A 14,255-nucleotide genomic window follows, 5' to 3' on the forward strand; every position below is an offset into this window, starting at 1 on the left:
TATTGTGTTATTGTATAACGATGTTTGTTTTGTTCTTCAAGCATGTAAACCGTACATAATTCTCAATATATTTATAGGAGAAAAAATGAACAACAACAAAAAGAAGGCATATATTTTTCACTGTTCATGTGTTTATTTTGTAAAACGATAATAAACTCGTATAATGGTTTGAAACTTTTATTTTCTTTTTAATCTATTTTTAATCCATTTTTGACGTAAATTATCTGATTGTGAAAGAATACTCTGCATAAATGTTTCTTTATTAGAGTTTTTTTCTTTATACGAGAAAAATGTTCTTTTGAAGTAAAAGCGCAAAATCTTATTGGTTTAGCGATACTTGAAAATCTTGATCATAGTGATATTATATAATGATAGGTCATTTTTTATATTTATGTTAAGTATGTGCCAGTACAACTCAAAGTAGCAAACACACACAAAAAACTCCATAACGGTAAAAAAAAGTTAAAAATGTGTAACTAAAAATCTAAGGCAATTTTAAAAACCCATTTTTTTTCACTCACTCAATATAAAAAGCTAAAAAATTTTTTTAAAGAAAGCAAGTAAAAAAAAAGGGTCATTTTAAAAATATAAAACAATTGCACCTAGGATTATTAAGCCTTCAAACTGTCCTTGCCTAAAGTGTTATTCACTTGTGTGTAGATTTCATTTAAGGCAAAGCGATATAAAAACAAAATGAAATGGAAAAAAGTGAAATAAATTGTTAAGAGGCTGTCCATTAATTATAAGAGATTGTTTTTAGTTTTAACAAACAAAATGTCTCATCCCTTTAACAACGAAAAACAATTTTTATTAATGATTTTTAGATATTCATTTTATTTACATTTATTTTTAGTTTTGTATAGTTATATAAATGTATGCTATATATGGTACTATTAAACAATCTAACCAAAGTTAAAAATACGCTACTTTTTTTTCCTTTTATTTTTATATTAGTTTTAAAATGTTACATCATATATCACTGTAGCAGATAGTAAATAAATTTAAATTGATGTTACAACTGTAGCAGATAGTAGATAAATTTAAATTGATGCTACCACTGTAGCAGGTAGTAGATAAATTTAAATTGATGTTACCACTGTTACAGATAGTAAATAAATTTAAATTGATGTTACAACTGTAGCAGATATTATATAAATTTAAATTGATGTTACCACTGTTGCAGATAGTAAATAAATTTAAATTGATGTTACCACTGTAGCAGATAGTACTAAAATTTATCATCAAGCATTTAAAAAGTTTGTGAAAAAATTTATAAAACTTTTTTAAAGAGTTTTAATAAATTAAAAAACAGTTATTGGCGAGATCTCTTTTCATATCCCTTTCCGCTATCCATATAAGTTTTTCAAAAGTATGTCATGTTGGGTCTCAAAAGAAGCAAAATTTTATAAAAATTTCAAAAATAATATTATTAAAAATTAATTATTTTATAAAAAAATTATTATTTAAGATTTTTTTTGAAAATATTATCAAAAAAATAGACTTTTTTCATTTTTAGTTTAAAAGGTCATTTTTTCTGGAATAAACTATAAAATAACAATTTTTTTTTATAAATAATTGTTATTTTTGAAATTTTTATAAAATTTTGCTTCTTTTGAGACCCAACATGACATACTTTTGAAAAACTTTTTTTTATATAATATTAGGGACCCATTAAAATTTTAAAGGTCTGGAGGCACAACAAGAAAATTTCCTAGAGCATTGATATTTTTCCAGAGTATTTCTGAAATGAATAGACAACTTTTGCACACCCAGGCTAAATGAATTGTAAAAAAAAAAAAAAAATTCACTCCACCCTACTAAGTATTCTTGGATTGCCTTAATAATTACAAAAACATTCCAGAGTATAAACACTTAAAGAGACGTTAAATATTTATTACTCATTATTACAAGTCCATAATTTTTTATAATTTAACTTTTATCAAATGATGTGTGCTCTTTTTTAAAAATAGAGTTATTTGAAAAATGCTGGAAATGTAACTTTGCAGAAAGAACTTTTTGCTTATTAGAATTTATTTTGAAAATATTTTGTGAAACTAATGAAACTAATGTAACTCGAGATTCAAAAAGAACAGTTATAAATTTTAACATGTTTTGTCAAAATTATCCATAAAATGGTTTGCACCATAAATGAAAATAAACTTTAAATAAATAAAAAATGTTGGTTAGGAGGTATTTAATTTAAAAAGTATAAATCGAGAAACGTAGAGTAAAAGATAATAAAGTTAAAATATAGTATAATAATATAGGTAAAAGATAATAAAGATAAAAGACGTAGTAATTTAATAAAGTTTCACTCATTTGACCACAATTGCTGAAGTAGCAAATTATTTCTTGGGTCACAGAAACCAAGCTATTTTAATCAGAAAAAGTAAAATTAAGAAACTTTATTTGTTGTAGTAATTGATTTGCGAACTTATTGTTAAAAAATTCTTGTTTTTACAATATTTTTTTATAATTTCATCAATTTTTGATTAAATTTGATAAAAATTGATTGGAATAGTTGCTTAAATAAAATTCTGTTCATAATATGTGCAATACTCTTTTACTACATTTATCTATAGCATGTGAAAAATTTATTTTTACGATAAATTTAAATTCAAGAAAAAGAAAAACTCCTTGAATAAATGGTGATTTAAAGAATCTTATAAGAAATAAAATGAGTTTAAAATAAAAAAAAAAAAAAAAAAAAAGACTGGAGTGACAAAAAATTAAAATTATAATACAAAGAATGCTGCAAACAAGTTAACTAGGAAATTTCGTAAGCCAGAAAATAATATAAAATAAACCTTGTTCACAAGTCCAAAAAAACTCCTAAACTCTTTAATATTAATATTATATTAATAATCAAAGAGCTGTAAAAAATTCTATAAAGCTATTTAAAAAAATAATGGTTGGATTTTAAGTGACCAACTTTAATTGCCGATTCACTAAACAACAAATTTCGTACTGTTTTTACAATCGAGGGTGATGGACAACTACCTGTTTTTCCCCCTCAATTTAATGGTAAAATTGATTTTGATTTTGCTACAATCACAATTAAAAGAGTTAAATCTACAGAATATAAAATGTGATGTAAAATGGGATCTGATATAAGATCTGATATAAAATGGGACCTGATCTTGCTCACCTAAAGTTTTTTAAATACTGTTCAGATTTCTTTTTTATCTTGATTTTGTTAAAGAATTTGAGACACGGTACCTCATAGACATTTAATTTTAAAACTAAAGGCGTATGGTGTGAGCGGAAAACTTTTAGAATGGATAAAAAGTTTTATAAATAACAGGCGTCAACGATTCAAAAAAGGCGATGTTTTCTTAAAATGGAAAAATGCTTTAAGTAGTGTACCTCAAGGATCCGTGCTCGGACCTCGTATAGGATCCGTGCAGAGAAGATCCAGAGGAGACAAGGTATACAAAATGTTTAAAGAAATAGAAAAAAGTTGAACTTGTTAATCCACCATTTTTTAAAAATTAAAACACCAGAGGTCACAAGTTCAGATAATTTAGTAAAATATTTTAAAAAATGTATCAAAATTAACATAATAAAACCACTGAACGTCTTAGGCTTAATCCAATATTTTTAAAATAGTCGTCTTTCCAACATTCACATTAATAGCAAATGGGGATTTTAATTATTGTTGTTGTTGGTCTTTTCTTAAACATTGTTAAATAGTTATACAATAAGATAGTTAAGATGGAAAAGTCGTATTACAAATAGAAATAAGAAAAAGTCATATTTTCTTATTTCTATTTGTAATACAACTTTTCCATCTTAACTATATTATAAATCGATATTCAAGTATTTAATTTAAAAGAAGACTACGGAGATTCGTACAAGGGCATCAGGTCTTATCATTGAGAACCGCTTAAACATTTTGCATAGAAAAAAAAAATATCACTGTAAAAATGAAAAAAAAAACATACATCGCCGTAAAAATTAAACAAAAAAACATCACTGTAAGAATGAAAAAACAACTTCACTCTAAAAATGAAAAAAAAAAACATTGCCGTAAAAATAAAAATAAAAATCTCCGTAAAAAAAAAAAAAAAAACCTGATCGTAAAAATGAAAAAAAATAACCATCACCGTAAAAATAAATCTTATGAAACATATAAACACAATTAGATTCGAGCAAAAAAAAAAGCTTGATGTTTGCAAACCCAACTGAAAAATCCCATAAACATAATTTTAATCTATTTTTTAATGTAGGTTGAATTAAAGCAGCTCCACACTAAAACCATTATCTTTGTAAAAACGTTTTTTTATAACTAAAAATGTAGCAAAATATTTTTCGATTGGTCAGGTATTTTTAAAAATTAGGTTGCTTTTAGTTGGTTGGATTTGCAGAGAACCTATATAGGCATTTTTTAGCGATTCATTGGAGTTTTGACCTTCGGTTACTTTGTGGACCATTAGTGGCAACCGCTATAAATGGCAAGCCGATAAACTTCCGACATGTTAATAGTGGCTAGTCATCGGCTAGCCACCTTTGGTGTCTGCCACTAATGGCCGTCTTAGTAACCGATGATCAAAAGTATAGCGGTCCTCCCAAAATACTTATATAGGTCCGCTGATTTAATTAATGGTAAAATATGCTTACACTTGTTAATTCAGCGGACCTGTTTAAGTGTTTTGGGAGGACTTTGGGAGGATTTGTTAATGCAGCACCATATTATGGTGCTGCATTATCACATTTTTTGCAAGTTTTGATTTTGATTTAATTATTCCTTTATCAAAGTTATATTATAGTTTCAGGACTTTGGTAGAAGTCACTATTAAATAGTTTATTATTTTTAAAAACAAAGATCTAAAGTGAAACATATGTTTTTTATAAAACTTTATAATCTCAAACATAACAGGGGATATTTGATACACATTAGGGGTACTTAATCACGGGATCAAATCTCCCATGAACATATGTATCTTGAAATTTATTTCTTTTTTCTTTCAGAATTCAGTATGCCTAGAGTATACAAGACAAGAGAAAGTCCTCAGAAAAGAATACTGATAGATAATGAAAGTAAGAAAATTAGCTGTGTATGACGTTTTAGAAGGTAAAAATATTTGTGGAGCTGCTAAAGCTTGCAAAATTTTAATTATTTCTCTTAAAGGTAAGTACAGTCGTCCCCCGGTTAACGAACCCCCCTGTTAGCGAACTTTCGGTTAACGAACCGAAAGTTTGCCCAAAATCCTCCCCCGGTTAACGAACCGGAACTCGGTTAACGAACCGGGACCGCCAAATGGCGTGCACACGCGCGTGAAGGTCGGGCGCGCCGTCCAGCATTTCCCCCTCAGTTTTGTGAGTGTCATGGAAGCCTGGGAGGTGAATGGTTGTGCTGGGTGTGCTTTTGTTGTTTCATTTTTTTCTTTTCTTGTTTCACTAATATTTTTCATGCATTTTTGTGCTTTTTTCTAGGTTTTTTTCCCACTTGCGATTTTTGCGATTTTGCGATTTTTCAAAATGTCGAACCCTGCGAAAAAAAGCAGAAAAGTTTTCACTCTTGAAGAGAAAAAGACAATCATTTAAAGAGTGCAAAAAGGTGAAAAGCAAAGTGACCTGGCTAAGGAGTTTGGTGTGAATAAATCAACCATTGGCACCATCATCAGCTCGAAGGAAAAAATCTTGGCTGCTGCTCAAACTGCTACAAAAGGATCCACAAAAATTGTCAGCAAAAAGCAAAGGCACCCAGTCATGAATGAAATGGAGCAGCTCCTGATCCTCTGGATTGAGGACATGCAAATGAGAGGGGATCCTGTGTCTGGTGAGCACATTTGCATGAAAGCAAGGAAGATCTTTGAAGAACTCATGAAGGATTACCCTGGAGAAGAAGAAGCTGAAGACTCTGAACCTGAACCTTTTGATGAGGCTGATGAGGAGGAAGGCAACCAAGGAAAGAAATGTTCATGTTCAATTTTTAGTTTTTTCTAAAACTTTGACAAGCAATTTTCATGCACAATTTCAATTTGTTTCAATTTTTAAAAGTGCATAAATCTCAGGTTTCAATCATTTCACCTTTGCCTATTTTATTTATCAAGTTGGACAATTTTTTGAATTTTTTCCCCCATTATTTCGGCAAAATCCACCAATTAAAAATTTTTTAATGGCGGCCTATGGGAAAACGCGTTTCGGTTAACGAACTTTTCTGATAACGAACTAGTTCGTACTCCGAATTAAGTTCGTTAACCGGGGGACGACTGTATGAAAAAAGAAAAGTTCTACTAGCGATATTGAATATGTCCCAAATTCTAGACATTCACAAGTATTTTTTTAAAAAGAAGAGAAAGAATTAATTGACTAACTAAAAATGACAAGTATGCTTTATCATAGCTTCAAAAATAGTTAGACAACTCGCATATCAATATGAATGTGCTATTGCCTTTGTTGGGAATAAAGTAGGGTACTTCTTTGAGAATTAAAAAAGTTTATTAAACCAGTACAATTTTGGTTTAGACCAAATAAATGTAAATGAGTCCAGGTATTACTACTGCCCATAAACTAAAATTGAAATTATATTATAAAGCAGCATGTGATTATTACGTGATCTCTCATTCTGGGCTTACACTAACTATATATGATTTAATTTTTGGCTAAAAAATGCCAAGTGTTTTAAAAAGTGTTGTGATATTGATTATTATTGATATATTGACATCTTGAAACTATTAAACTTGTCGCGTAGACTAAAAACACCAAATCAATTCAAAATTTATAATTTATATTTGATAGTGGTTTTTTTAAAACAAATAAAATATAACTTTTATTATTTCTTTTTATATATTTTATATAAATATGGTGTGACATTTAAACATTTTAATTTTAACGGGACATCTTGAACATTATTGTGTCACATGTCACCAAGTTCAATATAACCTCCACATTTAACTTCTTTAATTGAGGCGTGAAAAATTGGACTTGGTGACATGCGACACGAAAATGTCGCGTGAAAAATAAAAAGTTTAAATGTCACGCCATGCTTAATTAAAAAAAAGTTGCGAGACTAATAAATGTCACGCTACATCTAATTACTAAAAGTCGCGTGACCATTTTAATTCTAAACGTCGCGTGTTAAATCAGGCTTCGTGGCATGACAATTTTATACAAAAATTTGGCGCGACATTTTTTTTACAGAGTAATTTTTTTACAAGTAACACATAAAAAACTGCGGAAATTCAATAATTATACGGAACGTATTGCATTTCAAGACCCAATAATATGGAATGCCTATAAAAATAATTTTAAATTTATAGCGAAGTTTACTTAATTTTCTAATAAAAAAAAGTTTTTTTAAAAAAAACCTTTATTCAAAGAAAAAAATATTATATTTTTTGTAATTAATTTAAATTTTGATTCATGTTAAAGTAAACAACATTTAAAAATCAAGACAAATTATTTATCACAAATAAGAGTATTTACATATTAGTACATAAGCGCTATCTAACTAAATATTGAAGGATTTCTACGAACTTCTTTTATATTTATTTTTTCTATTCTGACGTTTTGCAAACGTCATTATTTTGTTCTGAATTTTAGAGCGAACGTTTTTATTTACTCGAGGTATATTTAAACGATTTTTATGTTTTAAATGAGGTATATTACTTCTAGGGTTAAGAATTTGCGGTACAATACTTTTGACTGTATCTTTTGCTGTTTGTGCGTTAAACATTGAACCATTTTGTACTCCACTTACTTTAGCAGCTTTTATTAAAGCCAGCTTCCTTTCTAAAATACCGATTGCAATGCTAAGATCATGTACTGCTTCTTTTGTTTCCTTTTCCTCGGGGTCTTCTTGTGTAATTAATGATTTTTCATTACTTGTATTATTGATTTTGGTTAACTGTTGTTGAGCGTTTGTGTTATTTGCTACACTTTGTGATTGATTATTTTTAGAGATTGTATTATTATTACTACCAGTAACAGCACTTTCTTTATGAGTGAGGGGTTTAGTTTTTAGTTGTCCCAAACTCTCTAGAATGCTTAATACTTCTTTTGTTACTTTTGCGTTCTCTAATTCGGAAACACTATTATTTTTTAAAGTTTCGTTTTTATGCTTTTCCAAAATTTTTAGAGTGGTTGTACTTTCAGAAGGTTTTTTATTAACTATTTCCACAAATGGTGTAGTTTTAACTGTTGATATAATAGGTATTGGAGTACTTCTCATTTGGAGTAAATTTTCATTAGACGTTTTTGTGTCAATAGTTGTTAGAACATTAGGAGAATCGTTTTCGGAATGATTAACATGTATTTCATCACTAGAACTTCTGGTTGATTTCAAATTAAGAATTGCATGATGCGGGCTGAGATTTATATTATTTAATGCGTTTAGTGCATCTTCGGGAGACATTGTTTCACTTTTAGGATCATTGTCAGTATCATCTGGATTAAAATCATTGGTTTCTTTGTGATGCTCCTGTACTTCATTATTTGACTTTTTATTTGATGGTAATACAGGTTTTAGGCCAACTTTTGGCCATATCTTAGTTGGAGTGACTTTTTGGTGAGACTTGACAAATTGTATTGAAGATGTTTCAGGGTTATTAGGTAAATATGCTTCAGTATTTTTAGGGTTAGGAGGAACGTATTTTTCTATGTGCTCAAGAGAGTTGTGCGATGAATACGATTGAGTATGTTCCATAAGATTGGGTGTTAAATCCGCGTTGTCATGTTCGAGCGTGTTATGAGGCGAATATGCTTCTGTACGTTCGAGAGCGTTATGAGGGGAATACGCTTCAACTTGTTCAAGGGGTTTATGAGATGAATACAATTCACTTTTTTCAAATGACTTTTGAGGTAAATACGTTTCTGTTCTTTCGAGAGTTTTTTGGGGTAAAAACGCTTCTGTTCCTTCAAGAGATTTATGATGTAAATATGCTTCAGTGTGTTCAAGAGTTTTACGAGGGTTATATGCTTCCTCGTGTTCTAATGAATGACTTTCAGAATAAGAGTCTGATTTAACTTCGTTTCTGGCAACCGTTTCTCCAACATCTTTATTTTTATACGGTAACTCATTGAGCCCTGTTGGAGGAGTTAAAAGTTCTGTTTTTTCTTGAAAACCATCTTCAGAATTGGTAATTAACCCAGGTGCTTGTGGATCTAAAACGTCATGATTTAGCTTTTTGTTAATTTCTGCTTGTGTAGAAAAATGAAGAGCTCTTTCCTGAGCTTTTTCGGGGTCCAACACGTCATCAAAGGCTTCCTTTTGTTTTTCGTTTGAAATATCACTATTGTCTTCGTTTGAAACCATTGGATTGATGTTATTAGGAACGTTGTCTAACATTTCTGGTGTTCGATACGAAGATTTTGTTGAGGTAAATTGGTTCACTAATTTTTGAGATTCAGGATCAGTGGATTGTAGCTGATTGATCGTTTCTTCTAGATTTGTTGTGTCTCCAGATCGCAATGTCATTTCTAAAGGAGGCTCATTAGAAAATTTTTCTATTGGAGATTTTAATCCTGCATCATCGTTGTGCCTTTCATAGTAATCTAAAATAAAGTAATATTTTGCTGGTATATATTAAAATATATACTATGTTATGTTGTACAACATTGTTGTCGCACAAAAGTATTGAAAAACGTTGTTGGTTTATTGTGTTTAACCAATTTTTAAACGTTTTTGCGTTGAATAACGATTTTCCATTAAGAAAAGGATTTTAAATTGGTTTATATTTGTCTTCACTCAATAAGCTAAATTTATCAAAAAATCGGTTTATCTTTTTTTTTAAGTATTATAATCAATATATAATTGCGTCAAAGCATTAAATTGTTTTTATGATAAAAAAAGTCTTTACTTTACTTACCCTGCATGCTGTGTTCACTTTGTTGCAGAGGGAAAGATTTTGTTTTTTCAAAGTTTTGGGTTGACTTTTCGTCGTCATAAGAGTTCTCTTCTTTAGTTGGGTGAATATTTTGTTTTTCAGGACTATCAAATGGCTGGTACATGCTACTTGTAGACATTTCTTTTTGAGTTTCAAGATTATCATTGCTAGCAAAATTTACATTGTTTTGTTTTAGCGGATTAGTTTCTACCCCCTGGTTAAAGTTGTTCAAAACAAGTCCTTCAATTGGCGCATTTTGCATTCTTGATGTAACAAGAGATTTATCTATAGGATTTAAACCACCTGGTCCTATACCTAAGGTTTCTGGCTCTTCAATTTTATGTTCTTCTGAGGCTTTAATAAGTGAGTTAGCCCTCTGATCTTCACGAATTGCTTCCAACTCCTCTTCACTCATTTCACGTTTTGAGGCTGTCTCGGTTGAAATAGGCTCCGGGTGAAAATTTTCTTCAAATACTTTTCCACTGCTCAGTACAGATTTTCTAACTGAATCTTCTTCTTTTAATTTTTCTGTGTCAAAATTTTTTGATATTCGATGTTTATGCTCTCCGTGCATGCCGTCATTCTCAGAGTGCGAAACGATGTTTTTAGCATGTATGTCATCATCAGCATGGGTAATGATGTTTAAAATTGGTATATGTCGTTCTTGGTTTTCGTTAATATCAAACTCTAAAATTTAGCAAATATATTTTTAAAAAGAACACATTAAAAACAGAATAACTCCAAAAACCAGAGGCTGTATGCTATAAAGTACCAAAAGTCAAAAATTCAAAGTTACTTTATAAAAATATTAACAACTAAATCTTAATATAAAAAAAAACTAGATGCAAAATAAAAAAATAAAAGTACATGTTTATGTATAAAACAAGTATGCGGGTATTTTTTACCTCAAAAATTGCTTTACCATCTCACAGTAATGATGAAACATGGCAATCCTAATATCAATGATGTATGTAAAAAGGAAGTGAAGAAAGGGGAATTTTCATGTTTAGAAGACCAGAAAGAGATTAAACATCGCTCGCTACGCGCTCTATTTGACTCAAAAGTTAAAACAATTAAAACTGATATAAATGCCTAATTATCACCAGAGGTTCAGAGTTACCCAGAACACTGGGTAACTCTGAACATGGTCAAAACGGCATAATAGAAAAAGATACTTGACAATTTCTTTCTACCTGCTAAGAGGGAGTCCCATGCTAAGTTCCAGACGTTTAGTAGTGTAATGAAGCTGTGATAGTTAATTACAATAAAATGGTTCTAACTTTTTCTAATAATTTCATGCAACTTTTTTCTTGAGGAATATTCCTGTTATAGCTACTGTGGATATAAAACCATTCCTTTTGTTTTTGCTATTACATATTATCATAATGAAGAAGTTTTTAGCACATATTATATTTTAGGTTTGTTAATATAACCTTAATATATTAATTGTATTTCAATCGTTTGTGTTCTTGGGGAAATAACGAACAATCTTAGTGGGGTAATTTCGAACGTCTAAAGTGTCAATACATGAATGTAAGGCAACCAGAACATTAATGTTTCTAACTTTTTTTCACATTTAACTTTAACAGATAAACTGTTTAAATATAATCTCTGTACCTAAATTGCCAAAAAAAGAAAAACTGAGAATGTTTAAGAAAGAAAAACTCCTAACTACTGGTTTTCCATTGAGAAATATTTTAAGCAAAAAAAAGTTAGGAAGGAACAAAAATTATAAAATATTGCTGATAAAAAGTGAAAAAGAGAAAAAAGAACTTAAATCAATTAGAGATAGTTTACCATCATGTAAAGAAAAAAAAATGTTTCCGAGGTGATAACAAAATTTGTTGTTTAATTAAAATAAAATATCAGGATCCGCCTCCAGAACACTAAATCATGTGTCATGAACGCAAGTGTTGGTTGCAAGAGAAGTGCACCAATTGGTGAAAGCATGTCCCCAAGTTTTGTTTGTGATATTTTTATGTAATTTTTTAAAGTTTTAAAATTTAAAAGATAAAAGAATAATTTTAAAAGGCTGTTGTTGTATTAAGTTACAACGAAAAGTTCATAATCTCCCAAAGGAAAACTGGATTGTGTGTAGTAATTAAAAGGCAAGACAAAAATGAGCATATCCCATTATATCTGTGATTTTATCTGTGATCTTTGCACGTAATTATTACAAATGCAATTTTATTTGTTATTACTAAACAATTTTTGTGATCACCCCACGGCGGGATCATAATTACCCCACGTACATTGAGTAATTCCGAACACCAAAAATTTTTTTTTTTTTGCCTTAAATTTTTATTTTATAATAAGATTCATAAAAATTGCTTATAAGGGTTTGTAAATAAACAGTTAGGCTAAATGAAAAGCAATAAGTATGATTAATTTTGGATAACTGATGTCTCTAACTTGCATTCTGACTTAGCTGTTTGCCAATACCCCACTCTCCCCTATAGCATAAACTCTTGATTGTGATAAGTGAAAATTATCGAATTTTGAAATAAACAAAAAAATTTTACTATATATATATATATATACATGTGTGTATATATATATTTTTATACAATGATACATGTATATATGATATTTTTATGTTATACAATAACTTTACCTTGAACAAGTTCGTTATCACCATTACTTAAATCCAAATCACGTGATTTTTCCTCATCAAAATTGTAAGGAGTTTCAAAAACAGAAACAAATTTGTTTGGAATTTCATGGTACACTCGAAACTTGCGATATTCCCACTCTCCTAAAGGTTGCGATGGAATATCAGTTGCACGAAACATGTGATGTTTTTTTAAACGTTGTTGTTGATAAGCATGAGGCACGACTGTTTTTTTTGAAGAATAGCGTTTCGCGTTATCATTACTTTTTTTAGCATTTGATAAACTTTTAAATGTATTTTTAGGTATTTTTTTAGTCCCCTTGCTAAACTTAGCCATTCCATATTTTCTGCTGACTTTTTTACGTAACGTTAAACTTTTATCAATAATAGAGCTGTTTAGAAAGTCTTTTGTTTTGGTCAAATTACTTTTAAATGTAATAAAATAGTCTTTATTGTTGAAATTATTGATTGGCTTCAATTTTACCGTACGAAACAATTTACCGTGTACCACAGTGCGAGGAACTTTATAATTTTGATAAGAAAGTTTATTTTTATAACTTAGTTTAGTATAATTCAAAGCTTTTTTGGGCAAGCCTCTGTTTAAGACCGTTAAAATGTCTGTTCTTTTAGTATTAATGGCATGAGTAGGTTGAGCCAAGTCATTTTTTAGTATATTTCTTGAGATAGTTGAAAAAGACTTTGGTAAGTAGGAATGTTGCACCCAGTAAACTTTGCTTGGGTTTGCATTGTAATAAGAACCATATGTATTTGGATTAGTGATAAAACTTGAAAAAAATGAACTTGGCGATGGATAAAAGAAAGGATTAAAATTCAATTTGGCATTAACATATTTTTGATTATATATGGATGCAGACGAAAGAAATTGGCTATAAATGTTATTTTTTCTTTCACTTAACAAATGATTTCTTTGATTCTTTAATTTATTGTACATGGTTGCCCATGAAGGTAAAAATGGTGCTTGTTTAGCATTTCCTACTATTTTGTTTCTGTTATATAATGCTGACAGTTTGTCGTAGAACGTCCTTTTATGTAGATCTTCTAAACTATACGGTGTTCTCGCATAAAAACTCTGAGCAAACGCAATATAAGAGATATGCATCAATAATATCCATTTTATGTACATTATCTCTGACGTGTTCTAACATTTAGACATCATTCAAGTGATGCAACATAAATCCATTATTTAACTACATAATTTGCAATTTGTATGTCTCTTATTTCACTAAAAAAACTTAAAGCCATTTTGATTATTCAAAAATGCTGAAGACGGGCATTATAAGACGGAATAGTCTAACGGCACTGTTTTTTTAACGCACCAATGAGCACTGAGTTGTGATTCTCTGCAGTATTTTCAAAATAAATAAAATGAAACCAATGTAAAATTTATATTTAATGAATGTATTAGATTTTATCTTTTACATCTGTATCTTATGTTTTGATTATTTTTTCGTATATTGATCTTAAAGTATCAGTTTTAAAAAATCTAGCTATTGGATGTAAGTTTTAAAGATAGAATTTATAAAAGTTTGTAGCGGCAAGTAAACATTGGAACCTTTGGTTGCGGAAAATAAGTTTATGTCAGTTTTAAACTTAGTATAAAAAGATAATCAAACATAAAGTCAACTTACAATATCAAGGCATTGAATGCCTAACCAACCTAATTCCTGCATTTGAATAACTTTCAAATAATTGAAGATTATTTCAAATAATGAAATTAATATATTGTCATTTTCTATTTCATGAAAAGTAAATATTGTACAACTTTGTTTTAAAATCTTGTTCATTGTTATCCA

The 14,255-nt window shown here is 29.3% G+C and overlaps 1 protein-coding gene across 1 annotated transcript; it reads right to left on the reverse strand.

The window, feature by feature from the left end:
* Positions 1–7,386: 7,386 nt before the first annotated feature.
* LOC124807932 (probable WRKY transcription factor protein 1) lies at positions 7,387–13,774 on the reverse strand. The gene is made up of 3 exons (XM_065812377.1): positions 12,445–13,774; positions 9,813–10,517; positions 7,387–9,498 (listed from the first exon to the last, which is right to left on the reverse strand). The coding sequence occupies exons 1-3, from the start codon at positions 13,583–13,585 to the stop codon at positions 7,475–7,477; spliced, it is 3,870 nt and encodes a 1,289-aa protein (XP_065668449.1). The 5' UTR covers positions 13,586–13,774; the 3' UTR covers positions 7,387–7,474.
* Positions 13,775–14,255: the final 481 nt, after the last annotated feature.

The sequence above is a fragment of the Hydra vulgaris genome, chromosome 12, assembly GCF_038396675.1.
Source record: "Hydra vulgaris chromosome 12, alternate assembly HydraT2T_AEP".
In the NCBI taxonomy this organism is placed as follows: domain Eukaryota; kingdom Metazoa; phylum Cnidaria; class Hydrozoa; order Anthoathecata; family Hydridae; genus Hydra; species Hydra vulgaris.

Coding starts and splice junctions, on each gene's coding strand:
- LOC124807932 (XM_065812377.1), bottom strand. CDS start 13,585: ATGTACATAAAATGGATATTATTGATGCATATCTCTTATATTGCGTTT. Junction 10,518..12,444: donor TGATAACGAACTTGTTCAAG/GTAAAGTTATTG, acceptor GCTAAATTTTAG/AGTTTGATATTAACGAAAAC. Junction 9,499..9,812: donor AAGTGAACACAGCATGCAGG/GTAAGTAAAGTA, acceptor ACTTTATTTTAG/ATTACTATGAAAGGCACAAC.